This window comes from Rhinoraja longicauda, chromosome 22 (genome assembly GCF_053455715.1).
Source record: "Rhinoraja longicauda isolate Sanriku21f chromosome 22, sRhiLon1.1, whole genome shotgun sequence".
Classification (NCBI taxonomy): domain Eukaryota; kingdom Metazoa; phylum Chordata; class Chondrichthyes; order Rajiformes; family Arhynchobatidae; genus Rhinoraja; species Rhinoraja longicauda.
The window spans coordinates 22964382-22979441 of record NC_135974.1 but is presented as its reverse complement, the minus strand read 5'-3'; the positions used below and the strand labels follow the sequence as shown (position 1 = coordinate 22979441).

The 15060-nt window shown below is 41.8% G+C and overlaps 1 protein-coding gene across 2 annotated transcripts in view; it reads left to right on the top strand.

Moving 5' to 3' along the window:
* znfx1 (zinc finger, NFX1-type containing 1) overlaps positions 1-9159 on the top strand; it is a 48095-nt gene extending 38936 nt beyond the window's left edge. For both annotated transcript variants that reach the window (XM_078418978.1, XM_078418977.1), the window contains 2 exons: positions 2672-2767; positions 4499-9159. In XM_078418978.1, coding sequence (XP_078275104.1) covers positions 2672-2767; positions 4499-6931 — 2529 coding nt within the window. In that variant the 3' untranslated portion in view covers positions 6932-9159. The remainder of the gene's footprint in view (positions 1-2671; positions 2768-4498) is intronic.
* The last annotated feature ends 5901 nt before the right edge of the window (positions 9160-15060 follow it).

The window sequence follows — 15060 nt, the reverse complement described above, 5'->3', positions numbered from 1 at the left end:
GGTAAGGCAGATGATGTCAAGGAATGGATTGGTACATGGGACTGGGATAATAGAGCCATGATAGAAACATGATTGAGGTAGGGGCAGAATTGGTGCTTAATATAGTCTAGGGTTCAGATGTGACGGGGGCATTGGAGGAGGAGGAGGAGGTAAGAGAAGTGGTGGTGTTGCATTTTTGAGTAGGGAGAAAATCATGGTGGTACTTATACAGAATATTCTTGGGGGATTGTCCATTGTGGCTATATGGGTGAAACGTAGAGCTAAGAAGGAGATTAACACTTTGGTGGGATTGTAACCCTAGCCACCCACCACCCCCAATAATCAGCGGGAATTAGAGTAGCAAATATGTACGGAGATCACAGATAGCTGTAACGCAGCGGTAGAGATGTTGCCATACAGCGCTTGCAGCGCCAGAGACCTGGGTTCGATCCTGACTACGGGTGCTGTCTGTACGGAGTTTGTACGTTCTTCCCGTGACCTGCGTGGGTTTTCTCTGAGATCTTCGGCTTTCTCCCACACTCCAAAGACATACAGGTTTGTAGGTTAATTGACTTGGTATAAGCGTAAACTCTCCCTAGTGTGTGTAGAATAATGTTAATATGCAGGGATCGCTGGTCGGCGCGGACTCGGTGGGCCGAAGGGCCTGTTTCCGCACTAGATCTCTAAACTAAAAGCTAAAAACTAAATAATAGGGATGTAAGAGTAAGCGATTTCAACTTCCCTCGTATTCACTCGGATTGCCAGAGTGCAAAGGTGTTGGATGGGGCGGAATTTGTCTAATGTTTCCAGGATTATTTTCTCAAACAATATGTAGAATGCGAGATGTTGCATTTTGGTAAAAGAAATCAGGGTGGGACTACACGGTAAATTATAGGGATCTGGGGAGTGTGGTCGAACAGAGAGACATGAGGGGACAGATATATAGTGGCAACACAGATAGATGGGATGAAGAAGAAGTCACTTTTTGGCATGCTTGCCTTCATCAATGAGTGCAGGAGTTGGGACATTGTGTTGCAGTTGTACAAGTTGTTGATGAGACCACATTTGGAGTATTGTCGCAGTTCTAGTCAGCCAGCTACAGGAAGGATGTCATTAAGCCAGAAAGGGTGCTGAAAATATTCATGAGGATGTTCCCGGGACTGGAAGTCTTGAGTTATAAGGAAAGGCTGGGGAGTTGGATATTCCCTGAAGGCTAGGCGGCTGAGCGGTGACCTTATTTATGGAGGTGTATATATAAAATCATGAGATGAAATGATGTTCAGTCTTTTTCCCAGGATAGAGCAGTCTGAACACTAGAGGGCGTAGCTTTACCTTGAAAGGGGAAAGATTTAAAAGGGACCAGAGGGACAATTGTTTCCACACAGAGTGCAAGCTGCCAGAGGAAGCTTTAGAGGCAGCTACGGTTACTGTGATTAAAAGACATTTTGACAGATACATGGGATATGGGCCAGACACAGGCAGACAGGACTAGCTCAGATAGACATCTTGGTTGGCATCTTAGTTGGCATGGATGAGGTGAGATGAAGGGCCTGTTTCTATGAGGTACAACTCTGACTCTAGTCACCATTTTCCTTTCAAACCTCCTGCTTCCACATTAATATGGGTGTTTGTGTTGAACTAAATTCACCCCCACAAATTACTCCCTTCTGGAGGGGATATAAGGAGCAGAAATTGAAGTAAATGCAGCTTTTAAATTGTATTGTGGCTTGGTGATTAAAGTTGACTTGGTTTCCAAATCTATGTCACACATTACAGTGTAATGCTACAGCAATAGTCAGCTGGCACAGCTCCAACAGAACCAAAGACCAACAACACCATTGGAAGTGTATTACATTTCTGTGGCAGCTTGAGCCTATCGTACACTGATAGTTGTTTTTCCAATTTACAGCCATGAGTGAAATGATTTAGACATGTGGAATAAAGTAAAAGATTTGTATTTCTTGCATGCATCCAATATAACTAATGTATTGCACTCCACCCCTCACTTTGTACACCATGTCCGTGTACCTCTTGGATTACTATCTCACCAATATTAAAAACATCCACGTGCCATTCTCCTTGGTACTGATCTCCAAAATTCCTTGTTCACCTTATATTTGATCCAATCACTGCCTTACTGCTATCCCTAAATCTATATCCCCATACCTTCAGCCAATCAAAGTCATCTTGCCCATGACACTAACTTTCTCCTCCCTTTCACACACGTCCTGCCTATTTTCCCTTCCTGTTGTGAGGTTTGACATATGTATGAAGGAATCAGTATAGGAGAAGCGACAGGTTGTCCCATGAAGAAAGTTTGGACAGGTTAAGCTTCTAATCATACAAGTGTGAAGGGGGACTTGATTGAAGATCACAACATATCAGAACGTATCCTGTCCTCATTTTTGCCTCAAAAACATTTCTCATTCTCATCATTATATTGATTAGCGTACATTTGCTGGTTTTACCCCTCATCCCTTTTTATTTTGGAACAGCAGATTTAAAATTTGCAACTCTCTGCTCCTGGCAGCAACCCTGTATAGAAAGAGATTGGAAGAACACTAATTCAAGTGACCATCAGATCAGCAGAACTGGCCTGAGAGAGCAAGGTGGCCTTCTCTTGCTCCTACATTGTGTGTGTGTGTGTGTGTGTGTGTATTCATATATAATGCTAATCTTTTTTTTAATCCAGCATCGCATGAGACCAGAAATTGCTGAGCTTTTAACTCCTCACATCTATGAACAGTTGGAGAATCACCCATCTGTAATGGATTATGAAAACATTAAGGTATGAACTATATATATTTTTTAGATTTTTAATAATGGAGAATGAAATGAATTGTATTTATTGTCATTGTACCCTGGTCACCACAAGTGACGCTGCTCTAGCCGAGGTGTGGAGCAAGCATCCATCTAGGATCAGCCAATCATCCCTGTCCCACCTGCAATTGGTCCAAAACGCCACAGCGAGACTCCTGACGGGTACCCGTAAAAGGGAACACATCACCCCGATTCTGGCCTCTCTCCACTGGCTCCCAGTACAGTACAGAATCAACTTCAAGCTCCTCCTATTCACATACAAAGCCCTAAACGGGCTTGCCCCGCCCTATATCAAAAATCTTCTAACCCACCACTCTATCTCCAGGTCCCTCAGGTCGGCCGACTTGGAGCTACTGACTATCCCGCGGTCTCATCTTAAGCTCAGGGGTGACCATGCTTTTGCGGTTGCAGCTCCTAGACAGTGGAACAGCATCCCTCTCCCCATCAGAACTGCCCCCTCCATCGACTCCTTTAAGTCAGCTCAAAACCTATTTCTCTCCCTAGCATTTGAGGCCCTCTGAGGGGGCGCTGTGAATTGTTTATGTATGTGCTGTTATGTTTGTGTGCCATTGTATGTTCATTCTTAGTACCTGAACTGATGTACAGCACTTTGGTCAACGTGGGTTGTTTTTAAATGTGCTATACAAATAAAATTGACTTGACTTGACTTGAGGATGCATCACCCATGGTCAGCCATGATCGAGGGGGGCCGAAGACCCTGGTCGTTGCAATGACTTAATTGTTCGCTGATGAGATGCTATTTCAAAAGCTTTTGTTAGGTTCTTCTCTCGGTCACTTGAATATCAAAAGTATTGATTTAAAATTAATTCTCAAATTTGGCGAGATCAAGTCCTAGATTTGATGGTGCCGCTACACACTAAGTCTGAAGAAGGGTCTCGACCCGAAACGTCACCCATTCCTTCTCTCCCGAGATGCTGCCTGACCTGCTGAGTTACTCCAGCATTTTGTGAATAAATCGATTTGTACCAGCATCTGCAGTTATTTTCTTACACTAAATTGTCATCCTGACAAACATAAGGCCAATGTGGCTCCAAATGAAATTCCCAGAAATATGGACTTGGAAGTAGCTGGCACACCATTTTTTCAGCTGCCGACACCACTAAATATTAAACAAAGAAAGTAATTGGTTTAACCTCTAGAAACTTGTGATGCTGTAGACCCAGACATATAACCAGAACAGTTTAATTTCATTTAAAGAACTGCTTCTTGAATACTGGATGGTAATGAAATAACATAATCCTCTAAATTTGTGGGAGGTCAGGCTTCTGCAAAATGTTCCTTGGAAAAATGTTCATGGTTCTCAAAGTTTCCACCATCTTTCAGTGAATAATCTTGTCCATCTAAAATGGAGACACAAGAGACTGCAAATGCTGGAATCTTGAGCAAAAAACTTAGAACAGAAGGAACTCAATGGGTCAGGCAGAATCTGTGGAGGGAATAGACAGACAAGATTTTGGGTCGGAACCCTTCTTGGGATCCTCCACCAGTCAGGAGAAGGATCCCAACCCAAAACATTGGTATGTCCATTCCATCCTCAGAGGCTGCCTGACCTGCTGTTCCACCAGCACATTTTTTTTTGGCATCTCTGTCCAACTCAGTTCAAGTTAAGCTGTACAGAATACTTTATTTTTGTTTGCATTATTTTTAAAACTTCTCTCTCTCCACAATTTCTCCACAGGGGATTTCAAAAAATCTGTTCTTCGTAGAACATCATTTCCCTGAAGAGGAAATCCGGGAAGGGAAAAGCCATCAAAACCAGCATGAAGCTGCCTTTGTGGTAGCTCTGTGTCATTACCTCATCTGTCAAGACTACCAGCCTTCTCAGATCACTATCCTCACCACATATACAGGGCAGCTCTTCTGTCTACGCAAGATGATGCCTTCTGAAAAGTTTGTTGGTGTGAAGGTACATGTAGTTGACAAATACCAGGGAGAGGAGAATGACATTATCCTGCTCTCTCTGGTGAGAAGCAATGAATCGGGCAAAGTTGGATTTTTGCAAATAGCAAACAGAGTCTGTGTGGCACTCTCAAGGGCCAAGAAAGGTCTTTATTGCATAGGAAACATGAACATTCTGGCAAACGTTCCACTTTGGAGCAAGATTATGCATACCTTGCATGCGAAAGGTAACATTGGACCCTCATTGTTGCTCACTTGCCAGAACCACCCAACAACGACCACCTTTGTGTCCAACAAGGCGGACTTCAGCAAAGTGCCCGAGGGAGGTTGCAACCTTCCATGCGAGTACAGGCTGGATTGCGGCCATGTCTGCACAAGAGCATGCCATCCGTACGACGTCGAGCACAAGAAATTTAACTGCTTAAAACCGTGTCAGAAAGTAATTTGTGATGCCGGGCACAGATGTACCAAATCATGCTATGAGAAGTGTGGCAAGTGTCAGGTAAAAGTGGATAAAATCATTCCGAGGTGTAAACATGTGCAAAAGGTGCCTTGTTCCAAGAAGCCAGAAGAGTTTTCCTGTACAGAACCGTGTTTAAAAATACTGCACTGTGGCCATAAATGCACAACGACTTGTGGGGATGAATGTGCAAAGTGCAGCAAGGAAGTCTCTATCACCTTAAGGTGTGGTCATGTACAGCAAGTGGAATGTTCTATTAAAGAGGCTGCAAGACTTGGGAAATGTGTTCCCTGCAGACAAAAATGCGACACACGCCTGAAATGCGAACACAACTGTTGTGGATCTTGCCACCTTTGCCATGAAGGTCGCTTCCACGAGAGTTGCAAACAGCCATGCAGGCGTTTGCTGATCTGCTCCCATGAGTGTTTGGAGCCCTGCACAAACCAGTGCCCTCCATGTCTGCGGCACTGTGAAAACCTATGCAAGCACAGTAAATGTGGGAGGAAGTGTGGAGAGCTGTGCACTCCTTGTGTGGAGCCTTGCGAGTGGGCATGTGAGCATTACAGATGTCAAAAACTGTGCTCAGAGCCATGCGACAGAGAACCATGTAATAAGCCCTGCAAGAAATTGTTGAAGTGTCGGCATCCTTGTGTCGGGCTCTGTGGTGAACAATGCCCTAATAAATGCCGTGTGTGTCACCATGCTGATCTCACTGACATTTTCTTTGGAACTGAGGATGAACCTGATGCCAGGTTTGTTCAACTAGAAGACTGTAACCACATCTTTGAGGTGACTGGTTTTGACCATTACATGAATTCGAAGGATGAAGACAATAGTATGGTCATAAAGCTGAAAGACTGTCCAAGATGCCGAATACCCATCAGGAAGAGTCTTCGATATGGAGCAATAATAAAAAAGAGCCTCGCCGAAATTGAGAAAGTGAAGAAACTTGTCCAGGGAGATGCAAAAAAAAAGGAGCAATCTGTAAAAGAATTAATGTCTCTCTTGTGTACGCAACACACCATAGCCGAAGAGTTTCCAGATATGCATGATAACTTGTTATCCTCATTGCATTCACCTGGAATAACTCTGCACAGTCTGCCTGTCATTGAAAATAAAATCGCATTTCTTTGCAGGCTGGCCAAACTTAAAAGTCAAGAAATGAAATTAAATTTTTCCATGAATGGAAAGTTTAATACAAAGTTGGCTGAGTGTTTGAAATGGATAAACAAACAGCGTGGAAGATTTACAGAGCAGGAGCTTAATGACCTGCAAAGTGAAATTCAAAGGCTTACGTTCCTTGTCGACCTTTATATTCGGTGTAATAAGGCATCAAGCAAAACACTGGACCCATCAACAGAACGGACTATCGCATGCGTGCAGAAAATCCTCGAAGGCACAAAGAAATTCACTGAGGAGGATGAAAAGATTGTAGAAGAGAACATGGAAAAATTGAAGGTGGCTCTGCCTGACAATAGCCTTGGTATATCTGAAAATGAGAGAGTAATGATAGTCGAGGCAATGGGCCTTCGCCAAGGCCATTGGTACAAGTGTCCAAATGGACATGTCTATGTCATCACAGAATGCGGAGGTGCCATGGAAAAAACCAAATGCCCAGATTGTGATGCAACAATTGGAGGTACCAACCATGCTTTGGAGGGTAGCAACGAGGTGGCTTCAGAAATGGATGGAGCTCAATATGCAGTCTGGTCAGATACTGCTAACAATATGTTAAATTACGAAGACCTCTGAGAGTTTTTCAGATAATGAACAAGAGCGGTCATTCATTCCTATGCATAAGATCTTGTCCTGTTTACATTCATGTTTAGGTCGCTTCAGCTGAATATGATGATCCTGTTGCAACACATGGACATCAGGCTTTTTTTTTGAGGGGCTGTGCCCTCTGTTTTATCCTTTGCAAATGCAAAGCAAAATGAATAAGGCTGAATTACGCTGGGTTATCTTTTGATTTATCTTAAAACGATTGTTTACTTTAGAATAATTGAAGATCAGTCATGTATTTAAAATGCTTTAATCCAAAATTAATTTGGGTTATGCATGTGTTGTAGTCAATGCTCTTTGTAAACCCCAAGGCAAGTGAGGTAAGGGGGCACCTCTATTATGAGTTGCCCATTCACATTATTCTCTATTGATATAGTTTGTTTCTACTTGTCATTAAAATGGGGGCATTTGTTGTTTTTTCACTGGAAGGTAATCTGTTTTATTTGCAAAAGTGCACATTTGGAACCATCTATAAAGAAAGGGACTTGGTTTGTACAGTTGATTTTATACTTTACAAATTAATGTCACTGTCCCTCGGACTGATGTAAAACTGCAACCATCAACTAAAGGGATCAGAGAGCACTCAGGAAATTTCTATCTAAATATGGGTATAATCTTAAGTAAGCTTGGGGCTTTAGGAATAGCCTGGGGAAACCCAAGTCAGGAGAAGCCATGCTCCTGCCTTCTAGTGGGACATTTGCCTTGGGTACTGCAGGCCAAACTAGGCGTGTACCTTCCCTTCCCCTTGACGCAAATGCTTCAGTGAAATTAGATATCAAGGAAACAATGCGGTTATAGACAATAGGTGCAGGAGGAGGCCATTCGGCCCTTTGAGCCAGCACCGCCATTCAATGTGATCATGGCTGATCATTCTCAATCAGTACCCCATTCCTGCCTTCTCCCCTTCCGTTATCCTTAAGAGCTCTATCTAGCTCTCTCTTGAATGCATTCAGAGAATTGGCCTCCACTGCCTTCTGAGGCAGAGAATTCCACAGATTTACAACTCTGACTGAAAAAGTTTTTCCTCATCTCCGTTCTAAATTGCCTACCCCTTATTCTTAAACTGGTTCTGGACTCCCCCAACATTGGGAACATGTTTCCTGCCTCTAACGTGTCCAGCCCCTTAATAATCTTATGTTGTGAATCCTCAACAGCAAAAGATTTATTTTCATCTAAATTTTAATATTTTTATGGGCAAGTTTCATCCTGATGTGAAGACCCCTGTCTAATCTTAGATCTGTCATGTAAACCATTTCCACGCAGAAGATGTTCTTAAATTAATTCATGAAATTAAGCGTATCAAAAGAACAGAAACTGAGTACGTTAGGAGGGTCCAAGCTTTGTGGAAGGTATTGGTTATTTTAGTGCAAATAACAGATCCCAATTTCTACAAACCTTTCTTAAGAGCACACTCTCTTAAGTCCATCTAGGGCGGAGGAAGGCCAAAGATCTCGATACATTGCAGAGCTGCTGAAAACCACACACTTGCCCCATGCTTCATACACTGAGGTTTGAAGTGGGTGCATTGCGACGTTTGATTGAGGAGTAATAACCCAAGGTTATATCAAGTTAAAATAAATAATGTTAAATTTGTAAGCAGTAAGCACTAATCCAGCAGATGAAGTAATTATGATTCTCCATAAGAACTGCACTACCCAACGTCAGGCACATTAAATGGGAACTGGACAAACAATGGGCAATAAGCATAGATGTACCGCCGTGCTAGCACACCCTGGGCTACATCGCCAGGGTTTGAACATAGTTTGTTGACCCTGGAGTATGGTTTCCTTCAAAACAATGTCTGTCATTGTGACTAATGGTAAATACGTTGGGATACGTTCAGGCAAAACTGTAAGAAGATAATTATCTACGATCAATGTTATCCTTGTTTCCAGCGAAAGTGAAGACCTTGCTTTGTTCCTATTATAGTGTGGTTGTATGAATGATTTCTAATCACTTTTCTGTGGTTTTAATAGAAGGTCATTTAAGCTTTGGCAGATTTATGTTTTGCGATAATGATTTTGTAAGAAACCTTAAAGCTGTTTGTCACATTAAATAAACTATTAACTACAGCATTGTCTGTAACAAATATTGAAAGGAATTTGAATAGATTATTCTTCAAATGTAACTAAACAAAACATCCTTAATAAAACTCTCCAAACAAAATGCTAAATTGGCATTGGGTTTGCGGTGTACTTTGAGAAATACTTAATATGGTATAAACTAAATAAAAAATATATCTTGTATTGTGCTTCAGAATATGGTGCAAACCCCTTTATGGCTAAAAGACAGGTATCCTGTTCCATTTTTGCCAATATTTATTTGATTCAGTTTGGTTGTGAGATCTTGACCAAGATGAAATTTAACACAATTACCACTCTTATTGCACATGTTAACAAAGATGCAACAATAGTGAGTAGTAATTATATGGAAGATAGACACAAAAAAGCTGGAGTAACTCAACGGGTCAAACAGCATCTCTGGAGAAAAGGAAGAGGTAACATTTCAGGTCAAGACCCTTCTTCAGACTGAGAGTTGGGGGGAAAGGGAAACAAGAGATATAGGCAGTGATATAGAGAGATATAGAACAAATGACTGAAAGATATGCAAAAAAGTAACGGTGATAAAGGAAACAGGCCATTGTTAGCTGTGGGCTAGGTGAAAACAAGTTATAGACAATGAGACTCAACAAGACGACTTTGAACCTAGTACAATAAATTAGGTGGGGGAGGGACAGAGAGAGGGGATGCCAGGGTTACTGGAAGTTAGAGAAATCAATATTCATACCACTGGGTTATAAGCTGTCCAAACAAAATATGAGGTGCTGTTCCGCCAATTTGCATTTGGCCTCACTCTGACAATGGAGGAGGCCTAGGACAGAAAGGTCAGTGTGGAAATGGGCAGGGGGATTAACGTGTTTGGCAACTGGGGGATCAGGTAGATCCAGGCAGACTGAGCGAAGGTGTTCAGCGAAACGATCGCCCAGTGTATGTTTGGTCTCGCCGATGTAGAAAATTCCACACTTTGAACAATGGATACAGTAGATGAGGATGGAGGAGGTGCAAGTGAACCTCTGCCTAAACTGAAAGGACTGCAGGATCCCTGGACGTAGTCAAGGGAGGAGATATAGGGACAGATCTCCTGCGGTTGCTGGGGAGAGGTGGTTTGGGTGGGAAAAGGATGAGTTAACCAGGCAGTTGCAGAGGGAACGGTCTCTGAGGAAGGCGGAAAGGTGGGATGGAGATGCGAAGATGTGACTAGTGGTGTGGTCCCGTTGGATTATATGGGTCCTTTTTTTGTTGTGAAACAGTCCAAGGAGTTTTATAGAATATTATCAAACAAATGATCAATAGCTTGGTGAACAGAGCATCTTACAAGATAGTTAAGATTAGCTTGGAAAGCAGGTATGTCAGGAAGCTCTCCTGCCACTGCTTTAGTTTTAGGTTTGTTTTTGTTTTAGAGATACAGCGCAGAAACGCCTTTCGGCCCACTGAGTCCGCACTGAACAGCGATCCCCACACATTAACACATTCCAACATGCACTGGGGACAATTTACACTTGTACCAAGCCAATTTACCTACATACCTGTACGTCTTTAGGGTGTGGGAGGAAACCGAAGATCTTGGAGAAAACCCACGCAGGTCACAAGGAGACCATACAGATTGACTGACTACGTACAGACAGCTCCCGTAGTCTGGATCAAACCCGGGTCTCTGGTGATGCAAGCGCTCTAAGGCAGCAATTCTACCGCTGTGCCACCGTCCTGCCATTCACTGCAATGGGAATCATTCAAATCAAGTATCACTTGACATTTCAGAACGCAAAGATGTTTCAACTGTGGAGACAAAGGTATATAATATTTCTTTGCTGGGTGAACTGAATCAATAAAGCAAATCAAAGTGGTGACAACTGTGCCAGTCGCAAAGGAATAATTAAAGTAGAAAAACACAGAAAGGAGGTTTATATTACATTGCACTTGAGATGGCAAATGCCATCAGTGGAAATAATAAAATGCAAAGCTAAAAGTAAAAATTAACAAATCAAGATATCAATATGAACATTGACAGAATCATAGACAGATGAGAGGGATACGTGTGACCAGAAGTTCAGTAAAGTGCCACTATTAAGGGGAAAAACAAAACATTATATTCTGGCAAAATCTTTTACATAATTGAACAAATGGAACATGCAGTGTGTGTTACAGTGGCACAGCTGGTAGAGTTGCTGCTTCACATTATCAGTGACACCAGTTCAATCCTGATCTTTGGTGTTGTGTGGAGTTTGCATATTCTTCCTGTACTCACGGATTTCTCCCAGATGCCCCACTTTCATTATACATCCCAAAGGTGTGAGGTGTTGGTAAATACATTTACCACTATAAATTTCTCCAAGTATGTAAGTGGGCAGCAGAATCTGGGGGGGGGGGGGGGGGAGATGATGGGAGTGTGGGGAGAATAAATTGGGGTTAGTGCAGGATTAGACTAAACAGATGCTTAATGATCAGCGTGGACTCGTGGGTGAGGGATCTGTCTCCATGCTTGATAACTTTATAACTTATTGGGCAAAAGACAAAACTAGTGATGAGAGTAGTTGATTATGTGAAGATTTAGGGATTGACTGAAAAGTTTGAATGTGGATTAAAACATATATTAAGCGCGAACATACAACCATGCTGCAAGCTGCTTCTGGGTATGTTTAAGGATTGATACACCAGTATTAAAGAGCACAGACCTAACACACATATCAAAGCAATTGCCAAATTAATCTTGTGAATTTGGATCTTAAATTTATGCATTAAAGATCTACGCAAAACAGCTTGTAGAGCTGCTGCCTCACAGAGCCAGAGAACCGGGTTCAATCCAGATCTTGGGTGTTGGCTGTGTGGAGTGTGTCTCTCTGTGGCGTGTGGGATTCCCCCAGGTACTCTGGTTTATTCCCACAAACCAAAAATGTGCAGGTTTATAGGTTAATCAGCCTCTGTAAATCGCCCTTTGTATGAAGGGTGTGGATGCAAACGGGGGTTAACATGGAACTGGAGTTTTGGGCTAAAGGATCTGTTTCCACGATGCAACTTTTAATCAATTCAATTAAAAAAACGGAATAAACTGGAACACATGGTGCAAGAGTTCAAGGGTAATTACATGACACCCATGCTCGAGTTATTTATGGCAGACAGGACTGATCATTTCTGCAAAGATTACAAAGTGACCCTTAATACAGCAGAAGATGTGATGAACGGTATATTTTACCCTCACGGACATTTCTCACACAACTCAATGTTGGTAGAAGACAGCAGAATTATCTGGCAATTAAAACCTCCAGGGTGTGGAACAGAATGAGGTGAGTCGAAGATTCTCCAGGCAAATATGGAAAATAAGGTTTTTGGTGTTCGATATTACTTGTGCAATCAGGGTGATATCCAGATTACAAACACAAAAGAGAACCCTTGCATAGTGGAAGTGTTCAGAAGGTTCATCAACATAATGTTAAGTTTAAAACAAATGTGGCTTTGTGTGGAAGGAAGTGATTAGCCTGACAAATCTGTTGGAATTATTTGAGGAAATAAAGAGCTGTATAAACAAACTGGAATCAATGGGATGTTGTTTACTTGGATTTTCAGAAGGACGGTGTTGGGACCGTTACTTTTCATATATATTCATGAATTGAACGGAGTTTGCAGATTATATGAAGGTAGATGGAGGGGCAGGTAGCATAAGTCTGCAGATGGATTTGGACAGGTTGGAAGAATGGGCAAAGAAGTGGCACGTGGAATATAGCATAGCAAACTGCGATCATGCACTTTGATAATTCATGACTCACACTTCGCTACATTATATTCCATCTACCACTTCTCTGCCCATTCTCCCAACCTATCCAAGTCCTTCAGCAGAGACCCTGCTTTCTCTATACTACCACCACCTCCACCTATTTCCGCATCATCTGCAAAGCCTTCAATCCCCTCATCCAAATCATTAATATAAATGGCCTCCTCCTGCGCCTATTTTCTATGTTTCTATGTATCGAGGACTCGGATGTGGATGTGGGAGAAATTATTAGTAAAGTGGATGTGGATGTGGGATAAATTATTAGTAAAGGTGCAGATGGCACCAATATTGGTAGTGTCAAATGGCGACAAAAGTTGTCTCAGGCAACAGCAGGATATAGATCAGATATTGGAAGTTGGGTGGAATGTTGGCAGATGGAATTTAATCCCAACCAATGCTAGGTGAGTCATTTTAGGAAATCAAATACGAGTATGAAAATAAATGATAAGGCACAAAGAATGTCAGTGAATTGAGTGACCATGACTTTCAAGTCCATTGTTCTCTGAAAGAGGCAACAGATAGATAAGGTGATGGAGAAGGCATATGGCATGTTTATCGGTCAGGGAATATAGAATATAAAAACCGCAACATTAATATAATAATATAATATATTCCTTTATTCGTCCCATACTGGGGAAATTTACAGTGTTACAGCAGCAAAGTGGATAGCAAGAGATCATTCAATATAAATAAAAGTAAAGACAAGGATAAATTGTCATCAGTTTACTGTGTATTCCTTAACTGTTACTGTTGACTCATCTGCTGGGAGCAGTGCTGGTTGTGCAGTCTCACAGCAGCGGGAAGGAAGGACCTCCTATATCTCTCCTTCACGCACTTGGAGTGAAGGAGTCTGTCACTGAAGGAGCTACTCAGTGCAGTGACAGTGTCCTGCATTATATTGCAGGACCTCCCCCGCTCCTTGCTGTGGCCGTCTGGGAGGACAAAATCAAAGATACTAGAGAAGCAAGATGGACCACTCGACTCTAAAAACAGTCTTGGGTAAATTTCAGCACCATTTTAATAAGCATATTCTGTGTGCTAGACTGTGCAGTGTTCACAACTCTGCGATTTCTTCGTATTTAAAATGTTTGCAAACAATTATTTTTGTTCAACTTTTTGGATAAGTTGATAGTTGACATTTATAACTATTTCTTGAAGAGTTGCTGCTTCATGATCTTTAAACATTGGATGTTACTGATTGAATATTTGCACTAGAGATCCACTCTGTATCAGGCCAATTGATCAGATTTAATGAACTGTTCTTCTTTGCTTTCTCTGTTAATTTTAATTTCACCTCCCCAAGTTGTATTTCTTTTTGTTTTATTTTGAAAAGCAATGGAAGCAGAGATTAGGCATTTGCAAACAATAGAACTACTGTATCCACAATATAATTGAAAAGGCATTTAACTTTAGTGCCAAGAAAATTTGAATTGGTGAATTGATTAGTTAAAAACTCTTGACAGCCACTAAAATGACCAATGCTGCCTGACGTGGAACAGAAGCATGAATCCAATTCAAACAGACCCAGTGGTGGAGTAAATCAGCATCTCTGGAGAAAAACAATGGGTGATGTTTCAGGTTGGGACCCTTCTTCAGACAAGGGGGGAAGGTGAAGAGCTGGTATAAATCAGGACCTGATCTTTTTATTGGTTAACTGATATGCAAAACAGTGCAACCCTTTATATCTCACACACAAAATGATATAAATCTTACCATGAATGGGCGGCACGGTAGCGCAGCGGTAGAGTTGCTGCTTTACAGCGAATGCAGCGCCGGAGACTCAGGTTCGATCCTGACTATGGGTGCTGCACTGTAAGGAGTTTGTACGTTCTCCCCGTGACCTGCATGGGTTTTCTCCGAGATCTTCGGTTTCCTCCCACACTCCAAAGACGTACAGGTATGTAGGTTAATTGGCTGGGTAAAATGTTTAAAAAAATTGTCCCTAGTGGGTGTAGGATAGTGTTAATGTACGGGGATCGCTGGGCGGCACGGACTTGGAGGGCCGAAAAGGCCTGTTTCCGGCTGTATATATATATGATATGATATGATAATGACAGAAATAAAAAGTGTTATCCTTGTTTATGAAGTTCATTTTTGAATTATTTAAAATTGAGGGGGTTGGTGCAATATACTACTAACCCACAAATGTGTTGTTATGAGATATTCACATTTGAAAAATCCATAAATCACAAAAAAAAAACAAGAAGGTGCCTAGGTTATTTGACCAACTTATTGGTTGAATTTAAATATGATTTTTTTTACAGGTTGTAGGG